At 41.0% G+C, this 20,220-nt stretch overlaps 1 protein-coding gene across 6 annotated transcripts in view; it reads left to right on the plus strand.

Moving 5' to 3' along the window:
* casz1 (castor zinc finger 1) overlaps positions 1–20,220 on the plus strand; it is a 212,956-nt gene that overhangs the window by 180,723 nt on the left and 12,013 nt on the right. For 4 of the 6 annotated variants that reach the window (XM_086068777.1, XM_086068776.1, XM_086068774.1 and 1 more), the window contains 9 exons: positions 3,334–3,430; positions 5,666–5,830; positions 7,982–8,154; positions 9,231–10,099; positions 15,429–15,561; positions 15,856–15,919; positions 16,700–16,863; positions 18,010–18,132; positions 18,206–18,526. In XM_086068777.1, the coding sequence (XP_085924903.1) occupies positions 3,334–3,430; positions 5,666–5,830; positions 7,982–8,154; positions 9,231–10,099; positions 15,429–15,561; positions 15,856–15,919; positions 16,700–16,863; positions 18,010–18,132; positions 18,206–18,526 (2,109 nt within the window). The remainder of the gene's footprint in view (positions 1–3,333; positions 3,431–5,665; positions 5,831–7,981; positions 8,155–9,230; positions 10,100–15,428; positions 15,562–15,855; positions 15,920–16,699; positions 16,864–18,009; positions 18,133–18,205; positions 18,527–20,220) is intronic. The other 2 variants (XM_086068775.1, XM_086068780.1) reach the window with 1 other exon arrangement.

Consider the following 20,220-nt stretch of genomic DNA (forward strand, 5'->3'; position numbering starts at 1 on the left):
ACAGGGTTAAATTCTGGGGCCTGTGCTGTTTTCATTGTATCTGCTACCCCTGCGTTCCATCTTAAGAAAACAGCGGTGATTGTTTTAAAGTACTCTACAAATATGGAGTTGAGTAATGGGAGTCAGCCTCCTAATTGCATGGTTTGCAATGCCAAGTTGAGCACAACTAGCTATCTAACAAAACTAAAGGAACACTTCCTTAGAGACTTTCTGAGGCAGTTTTGATTTATTTTCTTTAGGTATGCCACTCAAGTGTTAAATGCACTCTTGTAAAAAGTCAATTGCAAAAGAAAAAAAGAACAAATCAGGGAATGAGAGGTGTCTTTCGATGGCCACAGAACAATGCCTGCCCCTCTGTTTTGTTCTGGCTTCATTTAGGGCTGATGCTCAAAGGTGATTATCACTTGTTTGTTTATTCCGTCTAAAAAAGAAAGAAAAGCAGCATTTGAAAAGCCGAAGTGGCTTTGGCGTTAATGATTACTTCTCCAAGCCATAACATGAAGGGCACAAATCAAAGCCCTGGCACTGACACACACACGCACACGCACAAAACCTCTTCCTTGGACTGATTACATTTTGCAAGAAGATTTAATTAAGGAATTTTTAATGAGGCTTCTGCTGGCACTGCCAAGAACTGTTTTGATATTTGCACTGCATAATGCATAAAATTTGTCTAAACATCTCGGCAGTTGATGCACGGGGAGGCTGCAGATAAGCTCAGATACAGTTTCAATTTCCGTGTCGGGTTGGGTTGGAGGGAAAGAGAAAGGAGGGATGGAAAAATGGGAAAGGAGAGCTCATAAAAAGGGCAAATGTAGCACAGAGCGGGAGGGAGGTAGGAGCGGGGGAGGCTCCTCCTTGGAGCTAATGAGCGCACACGACTACTAAAACTAGCTTTGTACATGTGTTTGCACCCTAAAAACAAAAAGTTATCTAATCCCCTCGCCACAAAACATTTGACGCTTGCCTGGTAGTGTTTAGTCGCACTTTTCCCCTCTTGCAGCCACGAATGGCCTCGCCACTTTGATCTGTGTCTCTATTGTAACTGGAGATGCGCTGCAATCTCTGCATCGTGGCCATATTAATATTTAATCTGCAGCTGAATAGCGCCGGCCCATTAGGCCCCCTGACGCGGCAAGTGGGAATTGTCCAGAGGCAAAGTGATACAGCTGGGCAATGAGCAGAGAGGTGGGCCGCAGTCTCGGGGGGCTCGCTGTGTTCATAAGGACGGACGCCTGTGAAAGACGAGTGTATAGAAAGCACAAATGTTTGGGACATGTGTTGGCTTTATTGCTTTTTAAAGCCCCTCCTCTATTTACTTCTATCACAGGCGCAAACCCACTTTCACATGCATGCATCCAACTTAAAAAAAAAAAAAATTGTGGATATGGCGTTCAATTAGCTTAATGAACTCTGCAAAGTGATCTGTAAATGCAGCTCTGGGATAATCTGAACAAGGAAAAAACAGAAAGCGAGATGGGAAAAAAAATATTACTTAGTCCCCTTCACTCCCCCTAAACACACTCACACACACACACACACACACACACACACACACACTCCCTCCTCTTGCACTAGCAGATGGAGTTCTTGGCAGCAGCGGTGCAATGTTTATTTGTGTGTTTTCACTGGTAATTGGAGGATTTTAACAGTCATCATCGTCTGGCTTATAATCAGCGCCATAAAGTTGCTGTACTGTAGCAGGCAGCAGCAGCCTTTTTCGATCTAGACATGAAGAGATAGTGACGGGAAAGATTAAAGTTTAAAAAAAAACAGCATGCTGTTTCTACTTCTCAAAATACGAGAGCCTTTCCTCCCAAATAATGCAATAATGACATCGATTTGACAAGGATTTTCACAGCGTCGAGACATAAAGCATCAGGGGGCTTCGGTGTGTGTAATAAGTGTGTCTTAAGGCCGCGTTGGCAATAAATGGAGATAATTTGGCAGAAATTGGTGTGACAGACTGGTAAATTGTCGCCGCAGTGTATGGAGTCGGTTGTGAGAGCAGCGGCACTTTGAAGGTGAGATGAGCGTCATGCCTTTGAAAACTCGCTCACCTGTTTTATTGCAGCCACTTTCACTGTTGACAGGCTCTTTGATAGCCTTTATTGTCACACATCTGTCCGAAATGGAAGGCCCCTCCTCGACCCGCTCTTACAGTATGTACAGGGGAGAAATCATACAACCAAAAAAATAACATTAGTCGTCATCACGCAAAGGGTCAAAGTGCAGAGGTATGGGCCTGGGTTTTGCTAAAAGCACACCAGCTCGGTTTGAAAATGCACGTCTTTTTAAACAACTGACGACTCATCTTGCTGATGGAATCAGGAAACAAACGTTGCTCATCCTATCGTCCGTCCTCACCTCAATGCTAAGCTGCATCCACGTTATAACCACGGCAACATACTAGTTGAGCTGAATTTTGCACAAGATACACATTACACTGTATTTTCTACATAGTTAAATAAGTCATCTTTTGGTCTTCTTTTTGTGGATTGTGGTTACGCAAACTGCATACAAAATTAATCTGCCAACAAGCCCCACGGCACAGTTTGCGTGTCTATTGTCACAGTGTGGCCTTTGTTTTAAGAAAAAGAAACCACATTGGAACTTTGAAAATGGGATAACATTGAATTGACTGTAAAACACAATAATCTTCAACTCTGTGTTCCCCACACTTATTGTTGCTCCTTTATTTTTGTCATTACATATTTGCCTTATACTTTAGTGTGCATGTGCATCATGATGGCATTTTACTGGTGATAACCAGGCTGTGGCAATTGCATTTCTTTTCAGGGACGATGTTCCCGATAAGTTCCTGATAAATTCCACTGATTAGCTGTAGTAAGACTGTAGTAAGAAGAACTGAATGCGATTGGACTCATCTACAGCTTGCAGTCATGCCTTTTCCTTTCATATTTCAGTGTATGTCAGTATTATAAAATGTTCATAGAAGAAGCACATTTCAGTCAGGTGCAGTATTTTCATATATTTTTTAAGAGAATGGGCATTTGTAGCTCAAAACCTTGAAGTGATAGCGGAAAAATTTAGATCAGTTTTTATTCTGCACCTAAAAAATTATTGCAAACAGCTGTCAGACCCAAATCCACAAAAAAATTGTGTTCCCCGGTGTAATCCAGTTCCAACATACAATTTTGTATCCACACAATATAGTGCACTCATTTTATTCAAAGTTCCTTCTAAATTTCTGGATTGTTGGTATAAGATTTGAAGAAGTATCACCACTTTTTTTCTTCAGTTGTCATTCCCTTTTTTAATCTGAATAATTGACTTTTTTCGTGTGTCTTTTGTCTCTCGTTGATGTTTCAGGTTTTCTGGAAGTCAACACTGTGGCCATGTGCACTGTGCATACCAGTACAGGGAGCACTACCACTGCATGGACCCTGAGTGTAACTACCAGGTGAGCGTGAGTAATTTATCACTTTTTGAACTGCACTCAATGACAATGTTTAAACAATGTTTAATGTTTGTGCAATACGAATACATTTCTGCTCTCTCATCTAATAGAGATGGTGTTGCAACCTTTTATAAGTTTCAAGAGACTTAGTTTGGAACAAAATGGTGTTCCTATAAATTTTTTTGTTGTTTTGTCATGCTAGGAAAATGGAGACAAACAGTGTGATGTGTCATATTTTCATTATTCATAACATCCTGCCAAATTTTAACTAATAATACGTTTGTTAGCCTGTGGTTTTCCAAACAGAGCATTGTTTCGTTTGCAAGCATCCTCTGGCTATTACTGTTCCGTGCTTGAAATGTCTTTCTATTTCTGCCGTTTACTTAGCAATATGCCTCATTTAAAAATATACCACTGGGGAAGAGTTGCCTCTAATCGCATTTCTTGCGTTTAACCTCATGGGTAGGAAGAAGACAAATAATGCAAAGCAAATCAAATAGCCTTTGCTGTAGCTTATAGATTTGTACCATTTTCTTTTTTTGTCGGCCACTGTTCAGGAAAGATTAGCTCTCAATAAAGATTGGTTAAGAGGTGGAAAGTTTTCAGCTTCACAGTCTGATGAGACGCACTCTGGGAGGAATACAAAGGAAAATCGTTTCATGTCATCATTTAGAGCGTTAGTTCAGGTTATCACAGCAATTTCCATGCTTGGGCCCGTGTTCCTTGCAAATATTCTCTGTGAGGCACTGTGGGTGTCAATTCCCTGAAAAGGAAAAAAAGCACATGATGAGCAGTCCCTTTCGAAGTGATAACTCATGAAATGTTACATGACACACACTCCTGGAATATTATCCCACTGCCAGCCTCTGGCCGATTGGCTGAGTCTTAGCATTCTCCTTTCATGGGCTTGCACATGAGGGACGGTGTGTGCATCTTGCCACACTAGTGGGAATCCTAAAATAAATTGTAGCAAGTGGCTCCCAACCTTCATCACCACTCCACTGAAAATGAGATCTTTTTCCCAGTCAGCTCTCTCCATGGCCTATTTTGGACGCATTGTTGGATCGAATGTACAAGGGACTGCATTTCCACTCATCTTCCGGTCCACATCAGACTCACGCTCAGACATGCGCGGAGCTTTTTTTCCCCAGGAAAATTCTAAAAGAGCTGAATATTAAGAATCCTACTGAAGCCTTCGCTCTTAAAAAAAAAATAGGCGGTGCAGGGAAACGGGCCAAGAGCGACAAAGAGGCGCTTTTTTATATTTTGTGCGTGAGTGGAACACAAAAACACAAAGCAATTAGCCTACTTTGTAGAGCAATTAGTTGCTTTTCAAAACACTTCTTTCTGATGTTTTTCCCCCTCAACTGGAGATGGATATGGATTGAAGACAGAAGTGTCTCATTGATTTGCGCGTCTCCCGTTACAGTTTCTGTTACATCAGCTTAAGGCCAATTACAGCAGATTTGGTTGCTGCGGGCCTCGGAGGAGTCACTTTTCTGCTTTCTAACTGCCGCATGTGGGAGGGATCATTTATTTAGTCATTTTAGATGCGAGGTCTCTTAGCGCATGCACTCATCATAAATGACAGCAAAAGCAAGTGTTCATGAATTGAAATTGCACTTTCAGCAAATGAACGTGAAACCTTATCTCGGCAAATTAAAAGGGGAAAAAATAATTTTTGGTGGCTTGGCTTGTTCATTTGTCTCTCTTTTTTTTACTCTCTACAACTAACATGCACTTGTTTTTTATTCTAAAGCCAGAAACATCAGTTTAATCATTTTCATTAATTGGTTTAAAAAAAGGCCATTGCTATGAATTCATCTGTTGTAAAAAGCAGAAAAAGGCAATTATTTCTTTAAAATGACCTCAATAGTAAGGTAAACAGCTTAATGAGGCCTCTAGGCCATAAAAAATAAATGCATTCGTTAGAGTGGACATTTTGACTAAAAGGAAACCAACTCAACAGCCACTGTTTGTGGAAACAATTCTGTCCCAGTGCGAGCATATGGTCTGCCTGTATTTGGAGAAGACACATGTAGAGGAAAAAGCATCTTTTGAGTCGTCCTGCCCCCTCCATTCCCCATCATAACCTCCCAGCCCCCAACCTTCAAATGCCAACTGGCCGTTGCGTGCTGCAGCTGCTCTTTCCACTGAGATAAAATGACATGTTGCTGATTTTGTGCCTGGTTGAAATGAACACTAACCTGTTGCTTTACATCCTCCCCCCTCGTTCCATTGCAGAGGTTTACCAGTAAGCAGGATGTGATCAGGCACTACAACATGCACAAGAAGAGGGATAACTCCCTGCAGCACGGTTTCATGCGCTTCAGCCCGCTGGATGACTGCAGCGTCTACTACCACGGCTGCCACCTCAATGGCAAAAGTACTCATTACCACTGCATGCAGGTACAGCTCAACAACAAGAAAGCACCTGCAAACACGATACACATTGCTTGCACATACTTGCAAAAAGGCTTGTTTGGCCTTCCATCTACAGTAAACCAATATTATCCAAACCTAGTCCAAGAGTCAACATTTGTTTGTTGACTGAATAGCTTTTACCTGGTCATGACATGAGAAAAAAAGACGGTAAGAAATTTGTCATATTCCTGACAATCTTTTGCAGCATTATAAAATACTTTGCATGAGCATTTAGATATTGAGATAGCAAACTTAATAAACTTTGTGTTAAATCAAAATTAAATGATGATTAAAAAAATATATATATATATAATATATATATATATATATATAATATATATATATATATAGAGAGAGAGAGAGAGAGAGAGAGAGAGAGCGAGAGAGAGAAATACATTTTCAAGTTGATGTGTATAAATGTACTGTAAAATCCAGTGAATTATACAGTGAGTTATATGTGCACTATACAGGAGGCTTAACAAGAAATGAAAATGTTTCACATTGTTTACATGTTTACCAGTACTTGAGCAGTACCTAAGGGTTATATGATTTAAAAATAATAATAAATTCAATAAAATCAGTTTTATAGTGCATTTCATACACAACATAACTCAATATGCTTCACCTACTGTAATTGAAAATAACTTACTAAAATGATAAAATTGTACAGTGGAAGAAATCATGATTTTAAAAATACTTTGAAAGACCTTAATTGTGGCTTTGGGAAAAGTGCATACATTTTTACCTGAATTTAAAAGCATTTACTCTTTATTGGTATGTTTTATTGGTATGTCATTAAATCGTATTATTCACTCTGATAATGAAGGATACCAGGAAAACAAAGGACCGTATTATACACATGTAGAGAAAAAAAAAGCTTTTTATGGGTGAATTTTAAAAATGTATTTATTTATTTATTTAGCATATTATGCAAGGGTGTGTAATGTACAAGATTTTATGATATAGGGCCTATACTGTAGTCAGTTGTCTTGATTTTCTGTAAATGTCCTTACTAAAAACTGGCATCTGATAAGGAGCCAATCGGAATCCAATAAGATTTTGTGGCTTTCTTTTAGGTTTAATAGTTTTGATGAAAAAGAGTGATTGCGTATGTACTGTACAACTAAATATAGAAGCTCACGTTGTTAGAAGCTGTGACCTTCCAGTTTGAACGTAATATAGTTATGCCACTATTTGAACAAATTTTTATTGCGTTGTTGAGAAAACATGCTGCGATAGAAGCTTTAAGACACTAACCACACTGAGACAAACGGCAGACAGTTTAAATAGGGCAGCAAAGTTAAAAAGGCGATGAGTCACTGACTTTAGCAACAAAAGCAAAATCGACACCCCCACATTCTTTCCCATCCACACTGAAGCGTCTTAAAAAAATGTGTATTCCAGTGAACAGCCCAAACGATTGAAGATTAAAATTGATGTATGGATACACACGTGGCAGCTGCTCCCACCTCTTTGTTCCCTCACTCCTTAATTGGCATGGATGAAATTCAGTTAGGTTTTTATGTAAATGTACACATTCTTCATGTTTAGAAACAGGCAGACGCTTTGTTCGCATGTCTGGATTTTTTATTTCTTATTTTTTTTACTACATCTGCTTAATTTCAACATGTCATTTTTTTTTTTTTAACAATGTCATTATTATTAGAACATTTCAGCTGGTGTTTTAACAGTGCTGACAAGCTGCAGGTGGGGGCATCAGCAAACAATTGTTTTCATTGTATGACTTAATATGGAGAAGTTTGCCATCTTGTGTGGGCGACAAACGCCAAGGAAGATATATTGTCTGTTTGCTGCTTTTAATTCAAACATCACCATTGGCCAACCAGCACCTTCCCCTGTTAGTCTCAAGGGTTCAACTTGAGATCGTTCCCCCGCTCAAAGAGTGTTACAGTAAATTTGTGGTGACCTCAGCCTCCAAATGTGAGAGGAAAGTACTGTAGTTTCAGGTACCTCGTGCTTCTTGAAAGCAGCATCGCTTTCAATAGCAAACCACAAATTAAGTTTTGAACATGAGAACCATTTCTCGGCCGTTTTGTGAACCACACTTAGAGCTTCCTTCTTTGACTCCTCTCACAACGGAAATCCTGCGGGCCGCTGTTTGTCTCTGCTTGACAGGTGGCCTGTAGCAAGGTGTACACCAGCACATCTGATGTCATGACGCACGAAAACTTCCACAAAAAGAACGCCCAGCTGATCAATGATGGCTTCCAGAGGTTCCGTGCAACTGAGGACTGCGGCACGGTCGGATGCCAGTTTTACGGACAGAAGACGACGCACTTCCACTGCAGGTGACCACGTCAAAGCTACTTGTATTTTTAATTATTGCCCTTCCTTATATTCAAATTTCTTCACACTACATTATGCGACATAACAATTTTAGCTTAACCAGATGAAGTTTGTGTTAACGTGTTTTTTGAATGCTTGTTAAAAAAAAATATTTTAAAAAAACAACATCTAGATATTGACAAAACTTTGTAAAGGGGTGTGGCATGGACTGAGGACGAATTTTTCTTGGGAGCCAATTAAAGCAAAGATCTTCTGCTTCAGTGTTTTTAGCTTCATAATGTATTATTGTCATCACTGGACTAGAGTTGAATATTTGTGCCTACAAAAGGCAACAACTCTTCACGTTGACAGTTCAGGTCCATTTAGTTTCAACAGTAGAACGTCACAAAGGTTTAAAGTCCCTGCAATGGGATGATGATAATAATAAGAAAAATAAATGACACCGCTCTCTAATACTTTGGGTGTGTATGAAACCACACCCCAGTTTCAGGTGGCTTATGTCAAACAAATACCACTACAGCAACCTAAAAAATGGATTATACCTAATTTGTTGTATTTCTTAAGTCTACACATCCCTACAAAATATAACCACTTTTAACTTTGGTGCTAAAGTTCTTAAACAGTTGGGGTGGGGCAACTCATGCTGGTGTCCAAGTGGGTCACTGGGATCCTTTTTAGCCACGCCCGAAAACAATCTGCCAAACTTAAACTGATCATTTTCTTTCCATGTGGTTCCAGCCATTATCTTCAAACATGAACATGTTTGCAACAAAAATCACATATATTCCATATACTCTTTCATGCAGTGTTACACAAGACGCAAGGAGAGCCACAACCTGGCAAATGACAACCAAACAGACCTGCTGTGGCCCACTTTGCAGTTTGCCCGCAGCAAACTATTATGGAATGTCTTCCACTGCCAAGCAGTGGCGGCGTGTCAGTTAGCGGTTACTGAGTTGCCTCTTTAACCCCATGACTGTTTGAGTTATACAGACCCCCAAGTGTACATAGTTACTTGCAGGCTAGGTTCTATGAAGCAAAACGTCTAACCGTCTGTTTTTGCCCCTTCGTTCCTCAGGCGTGCCGGCTGCACGTTCACCTTCAAGAACAAGTGTGATATCGAGAAGCACAAGAGCTACCACATCAAGGATGACGCCTATGCCAAAGATGGCTTCAAGAAGTTCTACAAGTACGAGGAGTGCAAGTACGAGGGCTGCGTGTACAGCAAAGCTACCAACCACTTCCACTGCATCCGCTCGGGCTGCGGGTTCACGTTCACCTCCACCAGCCAGATGACCTCCCACAAGCGCAAACACGAGCGTCGGCACATCCGCTCCTCCGGCGTCATGGGCCTCTCTTCCACCTTCCTGGCCACCAAAGACGAGCCCGAGGAATCGAGCAACGATGACCTGATGGACTTCTCGGCCATCAGCAGCAAGAACTCAAGTCTGAGTGCCTCGCCCACCACCCAGCAGTCCACCACTGTATCCCACCTCATGGCCACACCCACTACTGCTGTCTCCTCCTCCTCATCGGTGGGCCTCACCCTCAAGCCTACGCCATCGCTGCCCAGCGTGGGCCAGCGTATATCCAGCCTGCTGTCCCAGGCCCTGCCCAGCAACATGCCAGTGGCCCTATCTCTGTCCAACAGCACCATGGCTACTTCCAGCCCCTTCTACTCGCTCATCCCCAGGTTGGGTCTCCAGCCTCCTCCACATGCCGCTGGCCTGTTATCAGCTGTCTCATCCGGGGCCCATTCCATGCCCACCGACTCGCCAAACCAAGGCTGCTCTACGGCGGGGGCGGACGGAGCCATGGTGTCTACCCCGACCTCCTTCTCCTGCTCCTCCATCATGGAGAAGATCTCGGCCAGCAAAGGTCTGATATCACCCATGATGGCCAGGCTGGCTGCTGCCGCTCTGAAGCCTTCCAACGGACCGGATGCAGGTCAGTCACTTCAACGATGGTCATCTGTACAATCACAATTGATTTGGAAGCTTCAATTGGAGTCAGAGTCCATCTGTATCTGTCTTGGCCAGGGTTCTCAAACTCAAATAATTATGTCAAAGCAAGTCAAGTTTATTTCTATAGCACATTTCATACACAAGGCAACTCAATGTGCTTTACACGAGGAAAAGACAACACCTATAAGCATAAACAAACACTGCAGTTAAGAGCAGAGCAGAGAAAACAAAAGTAGCTTACAACATTTACTAAAAGAACATACATTGACAATGTTAAAACATAAGAGAGCAGACTTTAAAAAAACATTTAAAAACATAGGGCAACTGTAGTTAGAGTTTCTGTGTCTTATTCCACAAAAAAGGTTCCAAGTTTTCAAGTACAACTAATCCAATCTTCTCAATTTTTATTAAAAACAGTTGAGAATATTAATGATTCTTCAGAACATAAACAAGATTGGTGACCCAGCTTTGCATACTTCTCAGCATTTCTAGTTGAGTCATGACATCTGTTTTCTTGAGTAACACAACCATCTCTGTCCAAATTATGTTGGGATGTTCGTGTGTTAAAATAAATAAATAATTAAATACATAAATATAATAAAATGAAATAAAATTCCATCACATTTTTCTTAAAATTGGCTGTTTTCGTCGCAAACCTTTCCCTTCATGGCAAGACATAGCTAGGACTGGATCAGGGGCGGACTGGCCATCAAGTTTTTCGAACGATAAATATTAACTCATTCATTACCATCCATTTTTACTGAAGCAACCCCCTTCTCTTCTGACTTTTACTAGATTTTGCAAGGCCCACAGAATACTGTGTTGTATTGCTATAAAACATGGAACCTACCAAAATAAAGATTGAAGTCTCTTCTTTCATAAGGACAAAAAAGTATACTTGTATCGGTTTTTGTTTTACAGCAATTAGCATTAGAATATAGCTATGTTTCATTAATATTCACATTCCTGGTGAAAACACTGGCAAAAAGAGCTTGTTGCAACATGGCCCTGGCTGACCTCTTATACTCTATTGCCACCTCAGCCAACACACCTGAGGATCGTTATCAGGCTTCATGCAAGCTTGCTGATTAGCTAATCGTTTGAAACACCTGTGTTTCTGTTAGAGACATGGAAAACAGATTATCACTGCCTTAAGCGACCTCTTCATGTCAGAAGTATGCTCTTGCACAAAAATAAAAATAAACATTTAAAAAAATGTGTAAATACCTTTCTGGGAGTGAAGGACAAAGTATTAAACGTGTTTACACGTTTTTGGGTTTGAATGAGTTAATAGGTGCATGTTTCCGGCCACTATGTGCACTCACTTCCCCTGGCGACGAACGACAAATAGCAATCGCTGGATGTATGAGCTATGGTAGCCCATAAGTGATTAAAAAAAAAAGTCCAGGCAATAAAGATGGAGGTCACGTTAACATTAAACATTGATTTCAAGGAGGGGGCCGTAAAATATCATCAAATGGCCCCGGGCCGTGATTTTGAGACCCCTGGTCTAGGCACTAACGTATCCCCGCAGGATAGTTTTTTGATTCAAATGAAACCGTCTCACCAAAAGTACAAAAATTGCACGTTAGGGTCAAGAGCAACACTAAGTTTTTTTAACAGAAGCATGTTTTTCTGCTTTGGGCTTGTTGCTGTGTTGATGATGCTTCGTGAGATACCCATAATGCAATTGGAGATAAATGCGTTGACAGAGCCGAGTAGACCCTGAAAAGTCTTTTATGATGCTCAACGAAAGTGGGGGTGGGGGTTAGGCGAGCTCTTGTGGGCCTGTGTGGAAGGTGGTTCCTCATCATCAGCCCTCTTATCTGAGTCTGTCTGCGCCCGTTCCACGCAAATGGAGGTGGAATCAAATTAAGCAGTGAAAAAAAAAAAGAAGAAAAAAAATCATGTTATTTTTTTGTGAGCTCCAAGCAAACTGAGTTCTGGCAAAAAACAACACAAATCAGCCAAGCAGAAATGACAGCTGAGAGATTTCCCTCCCATTAATCCAAGATCACACACTCTCACACACTTGCACGCATCAGCAAAGTCACGCTTTTTGAAATTCTCACAAAAACATGTCAATATCTATTTAGCATAAACAAAATCCACATACGCTTTGAGAGGTAATTGCCGTGTTTGTGTTTATCATATTGTGCTCAACCAAGCCCATGAAAAAGAAAATGAAAAGCAAGTTAAAGCGTTTAATTGATAAAGAACCGCACAGTGTTGTCTTAAATGTTGCCCTATTGGGACCTCCTGTGCTGAGCCAGAACAGGTGGGGTGCATGATGGAAGTTGGGGGCTGCAAGCGAGCGCGCGTCCGGATGTTGAAAATGGGAAGGATTACAATTCCTGGTGGTGCTTCATGGGAGATCATCGGGGCGCTTGCTCCGGGGGACTTGAGCCCAGCCCAGGCTGTCAGGCTGAGCTCCACCTCCGCGCTTCTAGCAGGTAGTCACAATTGCTTGGAAGGGGGCCCCCGCTGAGGGCGGGGCCTCCACAGATGGTGCCTTCACCACCCCTCTTTATGGCCCAGAGAGAGGAATCAGCTCACATTTCTCTGCTGTTTAGCATGAAACATGTATCACATCTAAGGTTGAGTGCAGGCACAGGATGGGGGGGCGGGGGGTTGGGGGGATTGGTTAGCTGTGGTTTCGCTTCTCATATTTGTCTCATCAATGTGTCATTTTTTGGGCTAAAATGTTGGAGGATGTGGTTTCTGCTTCTCTTAAAAAAAAAGAAAAAGTAAATGTCCTCGTGGCCGTTTTAATTGAGCCTCTTTAAACATTGCCTTTGCAGTATGACAATGAGCTTTTTTTTCTTCTACTTTGACTGTTTTTAATTAATGTTCCTCTCTAATTTACCCCTGCGTGTTTTGCTCAGAGATCCGAGTATATGAAAGGTTCACTAATTAGACACACTGTACAAATGATCTTTCGCAAGCTCTGTATCTTATCCAGCGCAATTACATGGCGGTACATTATTCCTGGATAATTTCCAGAAAGAAGCTGCTTTGAGTCAAACTCATTTGTACTCCCTCTTTGGGAAAGAAAAAAACCCATAATGATTTGAAACAGAACAAGAGATGTTTGCACTTTCATCCACCCTAAACAGTCAATTTATCCTGGGAGATTTTGAAAGAATTCTTTAATCTGCCTGGTGATCATGTGTGGATCACATAGCGAATGGCTTCTCTCTAAAGTCGCCTCTCATTTGGGCTGATTTAATTGTCAGTGACAAGGCTGGCTAGTTAATTTTGTGCGCGCTGTGATCAAGTTGGGGGTGGGGAAGGCTGGACTTTGCGAGCCTTCATGACCTCAAAGTAGACGTAAAATTATGACTGCATTCTTCTTGAGTGGCGCCCACCCCTCACCAACAATCCCCTCCAACCACAGCCATTGTTAAGATGAACTGACATTGACACTTGCCCATCTCCGAGCTTTTAGCTGACAAGGCCCAAGACTGGCCTTTCGACTTCTATTCTGCCTGATATGTCTCTGGGTCATCTTGTAGCACCAAGTGGAGGGAGGGGGCGGGCAGATCATGGTCATGTCCGCCCTCCCACCTCACGTATGTTTGTTCTTCTTTTCTCCCCAGCAGTAAAAAAAAAAAAAAGAGAGAGACTGTCCTAACCAGGGTGAAGCCAAGGGCGCACACTTGGCTGCCCATGACCTTGCCTGTCACAATCCCTCAACACAATTCCTTACCAGATTCCAAAACCCTGCTGGTGTTTTGATGTTTTGGTGTCTAGGAGGCGACACCAGGGGGGGGTGGGGGCCCATGCCTTCCATGCTCCCATTTTTGCAGATAAAATGCCACTTATTGTCTTCCAAAAGCCTCCGCTTTCCTGCATCGCCCCGGGACAAATTAATATTTCAATCCCTTGAGGATTGGGGGGAGAGGGTTCATCTTCCAGTCAACATTTCTGCCTTACATTGTCCCTCTGGTCTTTGTTTATTACCTCCACCAAGTAGGTTATATTTTCTTGGCAGTTGTATTTTGTTAGTGTTCACATTTCCTCATATAGTGGTTGGAAGCCTCTAGTTAATAAGTTGATTTGTGTACAAAGTATGTTCGTAATAATATTGAACAATCAATCTAAAAACTGTCTTTACAATATGTTCTATGCAGCCCCACTTGTCTAAACACGGTATTCTGATTAACATTGTGTTTTAAGTTTTGCCACACAGTTGCTCAGGGCTTAGGCCATGACCAATCGTGGCTCAGTTTATGAACGTCACATGACCAAACTCAGAAAACAGGCGAGCTGTGATTGGTCGCTACCTGAGCCCTTTGCAACTGTGATGTCATTTAGCAAGATGGCTGCTGGTGGCTTTACGTTTCCCAGCGGCGAGTAAGCGGTAGGACTATGTCTGTGGTAAAAATGGGTGGATATTCCACAAACAAAATAGGAATAAAAATGACATGTTTAGACTAGTGGGAGCGCATACAAAACATTGTAGAAAGAAAAGTTCTCATTCAAAATGTCACTTTTATTGTTGATTAGAGACTGGTTTGTGGCTCAGTTTGTGCTGCACTTTCGTTTAGCACTACAGATAAAATGGGCTTAGAAATGAACTCTTTAAGCAAGAAACACTTACGACTGTGTAGGCCTGTGTTTGAGGAATCGGTATTTACTTTTTGTTTTACATTGGGTTGCTGATTAATAATTTTTAGATTTTCAATGACTAAATCATGACTCATAGAAGACAATTACAGTAACTAGACGAAAGTATACAATTGGCTGTTGGTCCAAATGATCATTTATGTAGCCTTGGCAGAGGTCCGCACTCAACTGAATGCCGTTGAAAATGTCTTCAGTGTATTCCTCTCTTGCAGAATCTCCCACATACCCTATTTGGATCAGAATGCAAGCAAGAGGTCGCTTTGTTTGAACCGATCTGATTGGCTGTCATCTCCAATCTGACCGGCATAACACCCCCGTTCCTCGTGGGTACGCTCAGCAGTATTGGCTGCAGCACGTCGCCAGGCCAACAAGGAAGCGGCTAGGGTTGGGGGGTGTCCAATCTGAGGCTGCCACTTTCCCTCAGCATTAGCATCTCACTTAATGACCAGTTAAGAGGCAGCCCGGCAAATGAGTTGTGACAAGTGCTTCAGAAAAAAGAGTCTTTTTCCCTCATACTGCCCGCCTCTCAATCACCATTTAAAAGGCTTGACGGCCTGACATAATTTCACAATAATTATCACTCCCAGTTCTCTTTTCGGGCCAGGACAGAAGTCAGATTGGATCTCGTCATGGGATAATAGTGCTGACCAACAATAACGTTGTTGTTTCTCCTTGATTGTCAGGGAGCGGGCAGCCGGCCTCGCTCGGCCAGTTTAATCTGGCTCAAGTGAAGCAGGAGCCGGTGGAAGCCTCCTCAGGGGCCTCACATCAGTCCACACAGGAACACAGTTTGGACCTGAGCAAGAAAGACAACAGGTACACGAGTCTCAAGTGTTTTTTGCAAAGTGTGAACATTGCAAATAGCAACTTTGACTGATTGAAAAGGACACGATTGTTTATCAGAAACACTCCATTTATTTAAATCTTCTCGTGTCTCAGTTTTTGTCTGAGAAATATGTTTGCGTAAACCTTCAACTCAGTTGTTGTTGTTTTTTTTAACAAGACAGTGTTTTCATCTTCATTACATTGGCACACCTTACATGATAAATAGTAATATTTACTGTTCTCATGCAAATCTTTACGAAACATTGTTCATTTTCCTTGTTGCAGTAATGAATCAAATGGACATGCTGTACCAGGGAATGCATCTCTTTTATCCTCGCTTATGAATAAGGTAAGACCCATCCATCAAAGCCCTTTCATCCCAAGACAAATTAGCGGCACACGGCGGGGCCTGTTTGTTTTTTAATGTTTCACCGCTAATAAGATGAGTTTGTATCATTTAAATTTTCCAGCCATTTTTCACACGCTGTAATTTCCATCGCACCTCACACAAATTAATATAATGAAGTAGTAGCTGGCTGCTACCCCAGATATATAGTGATGTTTGTTTTCTGATGAGCTGTTTTGAACTCGGGGCTCCATTTTTACTTCCCCTTTATGTTTCTTCTCCTTGCCCTGTCTGGCTCTGCATTTATCCACAGTTTATAAATGATATGATTAAAACGCTACCGTTGAAAAGAAGAGGGAGGTGCTACTCATTTTTTAGCTAGTGCAAATGTTAGGCTATGGAAATTTGAATGTGTGTGTGTTGTGAAGATTAAAATGGACAATGTCTTCCATCACATTAATGACAGGTCAGCCCCCCATTTCTTTTTACTCATGGGCAACTGTTCAAGACCTTCTTCCCCATACAATTTCCCCTATGTCATCATTATGACCAGAAAGCTTAAAAAGCTTGCCAGGTTGCCTTTTGGGGGGTTTATTCAAGCCCCCGCATCACATTAAAGGGTTAACAATCGGTCCCGGAGGACGCTTGGCAAGCGTTCCTGGCCTGCTCTCAAGCGAAAAGCTGTACGTTTGTAAATCCGTTTGCGCTTTTCTCCCCTCGCCAAATTGTGCGAGTGTGTCAACTCTCCCGCCTGTTAGTTTTACACTGCCTGTCTTATTGTAGATGTCACAGGTGAACCCTGCACTCTTTAACGCCATGCACCTGAAGACGGAGCTGGAGGCCGGCCAGGCCGGCGAGAACCCGGAGGCGGCCCATTACCTGAGCCAAGTTCTGAAGAGGCCCCAGGTAGACAAACCCAGCGAGATCTGGAGGACTTACCTCCGCAGGTAAGAAAAGAAAAAGTTGGCAGAGACTCGTGGTCAGATTGTAATTACATGAACTGACTTTTTAGTCCCAATTTTATTGATTGAATTAAATGTCAGTCATTATCGCAGCACTACTTTTAAAATGTCTTGATATGTGACGTGCAGAGTTAGGACATAATTGCAGACAAGACACGGGAATTGGGAAACAGTCGTTATTTACAAAAATACAAAGTAACAACACAGAACAGGGCTAGATTCAGATGGCCTCGAAGAAAACACTTGACGGAGACAGCTTGACTGAGAAACCTTAATTGAGAAAGCAGAGCTGGATGCGTAGAACCAAGGTTATTTTATTCAACGAAAACTGACGAAAAAACTAAAACTAAAATTGAAAAAACAATTTTGTTAACGAAATAAAATAAAAACGAAAATGCGTTTTAAAAAAGGAAAATTTGATGTTTACAAAACTAACAAACTAGCTATAACTATTGCGAAAATGTCAGTCTTTGGTAATTAATTGAATGCATGAGCCTTTGGGGATGATTTTAAATGTGATTTTAAGTAGATTTTGATATCAACCGGAATAAGGACGTCTGAAAGTGTGTCACGTTGTTGAAGAAGTCATCTAGCAGCAGCCAATAGAAAAGCACTTTCAGATGACGTCGCTCCTTGGCGACAATTTTTTATGCTTGACTTTTGGTTCCAATGGCTCGGCTTGCCTGCTTTTTCAATTTAACTCAGCCGAAAAGCAACATTAGGTAAGAAATGCGTTACTTTTCTAAATTTACCATGGTGTTTTTTAAATATTGCACACAAGTAATACACTTTTTTTTTCTTTAAAAAAAACCAACTAATAATGAAACTAACTAAACTAACTAAAAATAAGCATTTTATAAATAACTCAAAGTAATAAAAACTAACCACCCCGAAAAACTAATTAAAACTACATTTTCAAAATATTTTGTATACCAGTTTGTGTTTCTTATCGTCAATGTAGTAGCAATAACGTCCCGCTCATATGTATCACAGGATAACCCCCTCGTTTTTTTTTTCTTCCGTCTTCCTCTGATAGGAATCTAAACCGATTTGAGGTGCAATACTAAAGTTAGAGAGGTGACGTCAGTTGTGTTGTTTGTTGTAAATGGTTTCCTCTCTGTCTACGTAAAGGTTTGACACCGATGACTTCTGCGAGGCTCAGTGTGACTTCCTCCAAAAAGTACACTTTCACTGTCTGGTAGAGGACTGTGGCGCTCTCTTCAGTACTGTGGACGGAGCCATAAAACATGCAAAGTATGTGCTGCATCGGTGAAATCTTTGAAAATATATTTGATCAGCCTCAAAAAACAAGCTCCTGTGTTTTTAGTTTCCACCTCCGAGCCACTCTGAAAGTGAAGTCAGAGCCTCCGTTCGGTGAGGGCAAAGTGTCCGGCGAGGGGGGTCCTCTGCGGCCCGCTGCCCCCGTCTCCATGGCCAACAACCCCTCCATGGATGTAGCGCATCTCTCCTCCTCCGGTGGCTACAGCTCCCCTCCTCCCTCCCTGCTGGCCTGGAAGCAGCTGACCGGCAGCATCCCCCAGATGCCGGCCTCCATGCCCAACCTGCCAGCCAACTCCCCTCTGGCCACCACCTCGCTGGAGAATTCAAAGCCGCAAGTCAAACCTGGTTTTCTTCAGTTCCAGGAAAAGTATGACAAACATTTGTTTGACACGTTAGAAATGAGTAGGGGAACTAAAACGCTGAATTCTGCGCATAGCTAGACTATCTTCCACAATGCGTTCCCTGCATGAGCTTCAATTTGCATGCACACGCGCACGCAAACTCTAATGGCGCTCTCAAACAATTCTGTGGCCTGCAGCAATGCATTCTACAAACATGACTGATATGCTGAGCTGAAAATGCTGTTTTGCCTTGAAAATTACATAAAGTTGTTAGGCAGTATCTGTTAAGACATGCTTCAGACAGACATTGTCTGCAAAGGATTAGAGTTCACACAAGAATAAATTGGCAGAGGATCATCTACTAAAAACATCCTATGGCCTAATTTGGTCAATTTAATATATTTTTAAAAATCAGTAACTGCTGGTCAGTCCCCACGTGAGTGCTATTGTGTGAAGGCTGAAGGCACACGCGTTATTCTACACCATTAACTTTGTTATTTTTATTTTATTCCTTGCACTTTTTTGTCCTGCTACTCCTTCCACATTGTGTGACCAATTGTCACCATTCCACTTCAACATATTCCAAAAATTCATGACTTCCGGGAATCCATTTTTCTTATTCCAAAAATTCAGGGGTTTCCCCAAATGTTGTGTTTTTTCACCCAGAATGTCCCCATTCTTTTCCAAAGGCACATTTAACATTCACACATTCCAAAATTGTCACATTTTTCACAGTCAATTTCATAAATTTTCACCCCCCAAAAATAACAAATTTGCATATTTTATATTGATCACTTATTTATTTTAATTTTTTCAAATCCATTCCAATTTCAATACTTTAAAAAAATAATACTGTTCAGGACTATTTTCTCATTACATTTTCCCCCAAAACTATTTTTAACCAAAAATTCACCTTTCAATCCCAATGGCATATTTCAACATTATATATTTACATTGTTCCCATTTTAAATTTAAAACATTCAACTCAATCTGTTGGAATTAGAATTTCTTCAAAATTTCGTATAAAATAAGATTTTTTTGTTTTTCTCCTCTAATTTCAAAATGTTTTGACTGATTCAAACTGCTCCAACTTCAACCTGTACAGCTAATCCCCAAAACTATTTTCTCTCAAAATTTGAAAATAAATGCCAAATATTAAAATATTTCAAAATTTCAAAATAAAAGCAAACAAATATGATTTTTTTTCTCTCCTTTAATTTCTACCTTTTTGACCGATTCAAATTGTTCCAACTGTTCAGCTAATCAAAAAATTCTCAAAAATTCAAAATAAATGCTAAAAATTAAAAGATTTCTAAATAACAAAATAAAATCCAAATATAGTAGTTTTTCTCCTCTAATTTCTACTTGTTGTTTTGTTTTTTTACCAACCGATCAAACCGTTCCAATTTTAAACTGCTCAATTGATCCCTCCCGCAATTTTTTTTTCAAAATAAAAGCCTAAAATTAAAAAAAAAAAGTTTATCTTTTAGATTGTATTAACTGATTCAAACCATTCTGACTTCAAACTGTTTGGCTCATTCCAGGTCATCTTATATCATTCCCAGTCATTCAATATCCTTCCACATTTTTTCATTGAACCTCTCAGCCTTCACACGCATTTTCTCCAGAAATTGTATTCTCTACTTTTTAACAATTATTGCTAAACCAATCTAAAGAGTCAAAAAGGCCTTGCTCTCTTTAGTGATGCAATGTTAATGCC

Source organism: Leptonotus elevatus, chromosome 2 (genome assembly GCF_054856555.1).
Source record: "Leptonotus elevatus isolate MCC_2025b chromosome 2, RoL_Lele_1.0, whole genome shotgun sequence".
Lineage (NCBI taxonomy): Eukaryota > Metazoa > Chordata > Actinopteri > Syngnathiformes > Syngnathidae > Leptonotus > Leptonotus elevatus.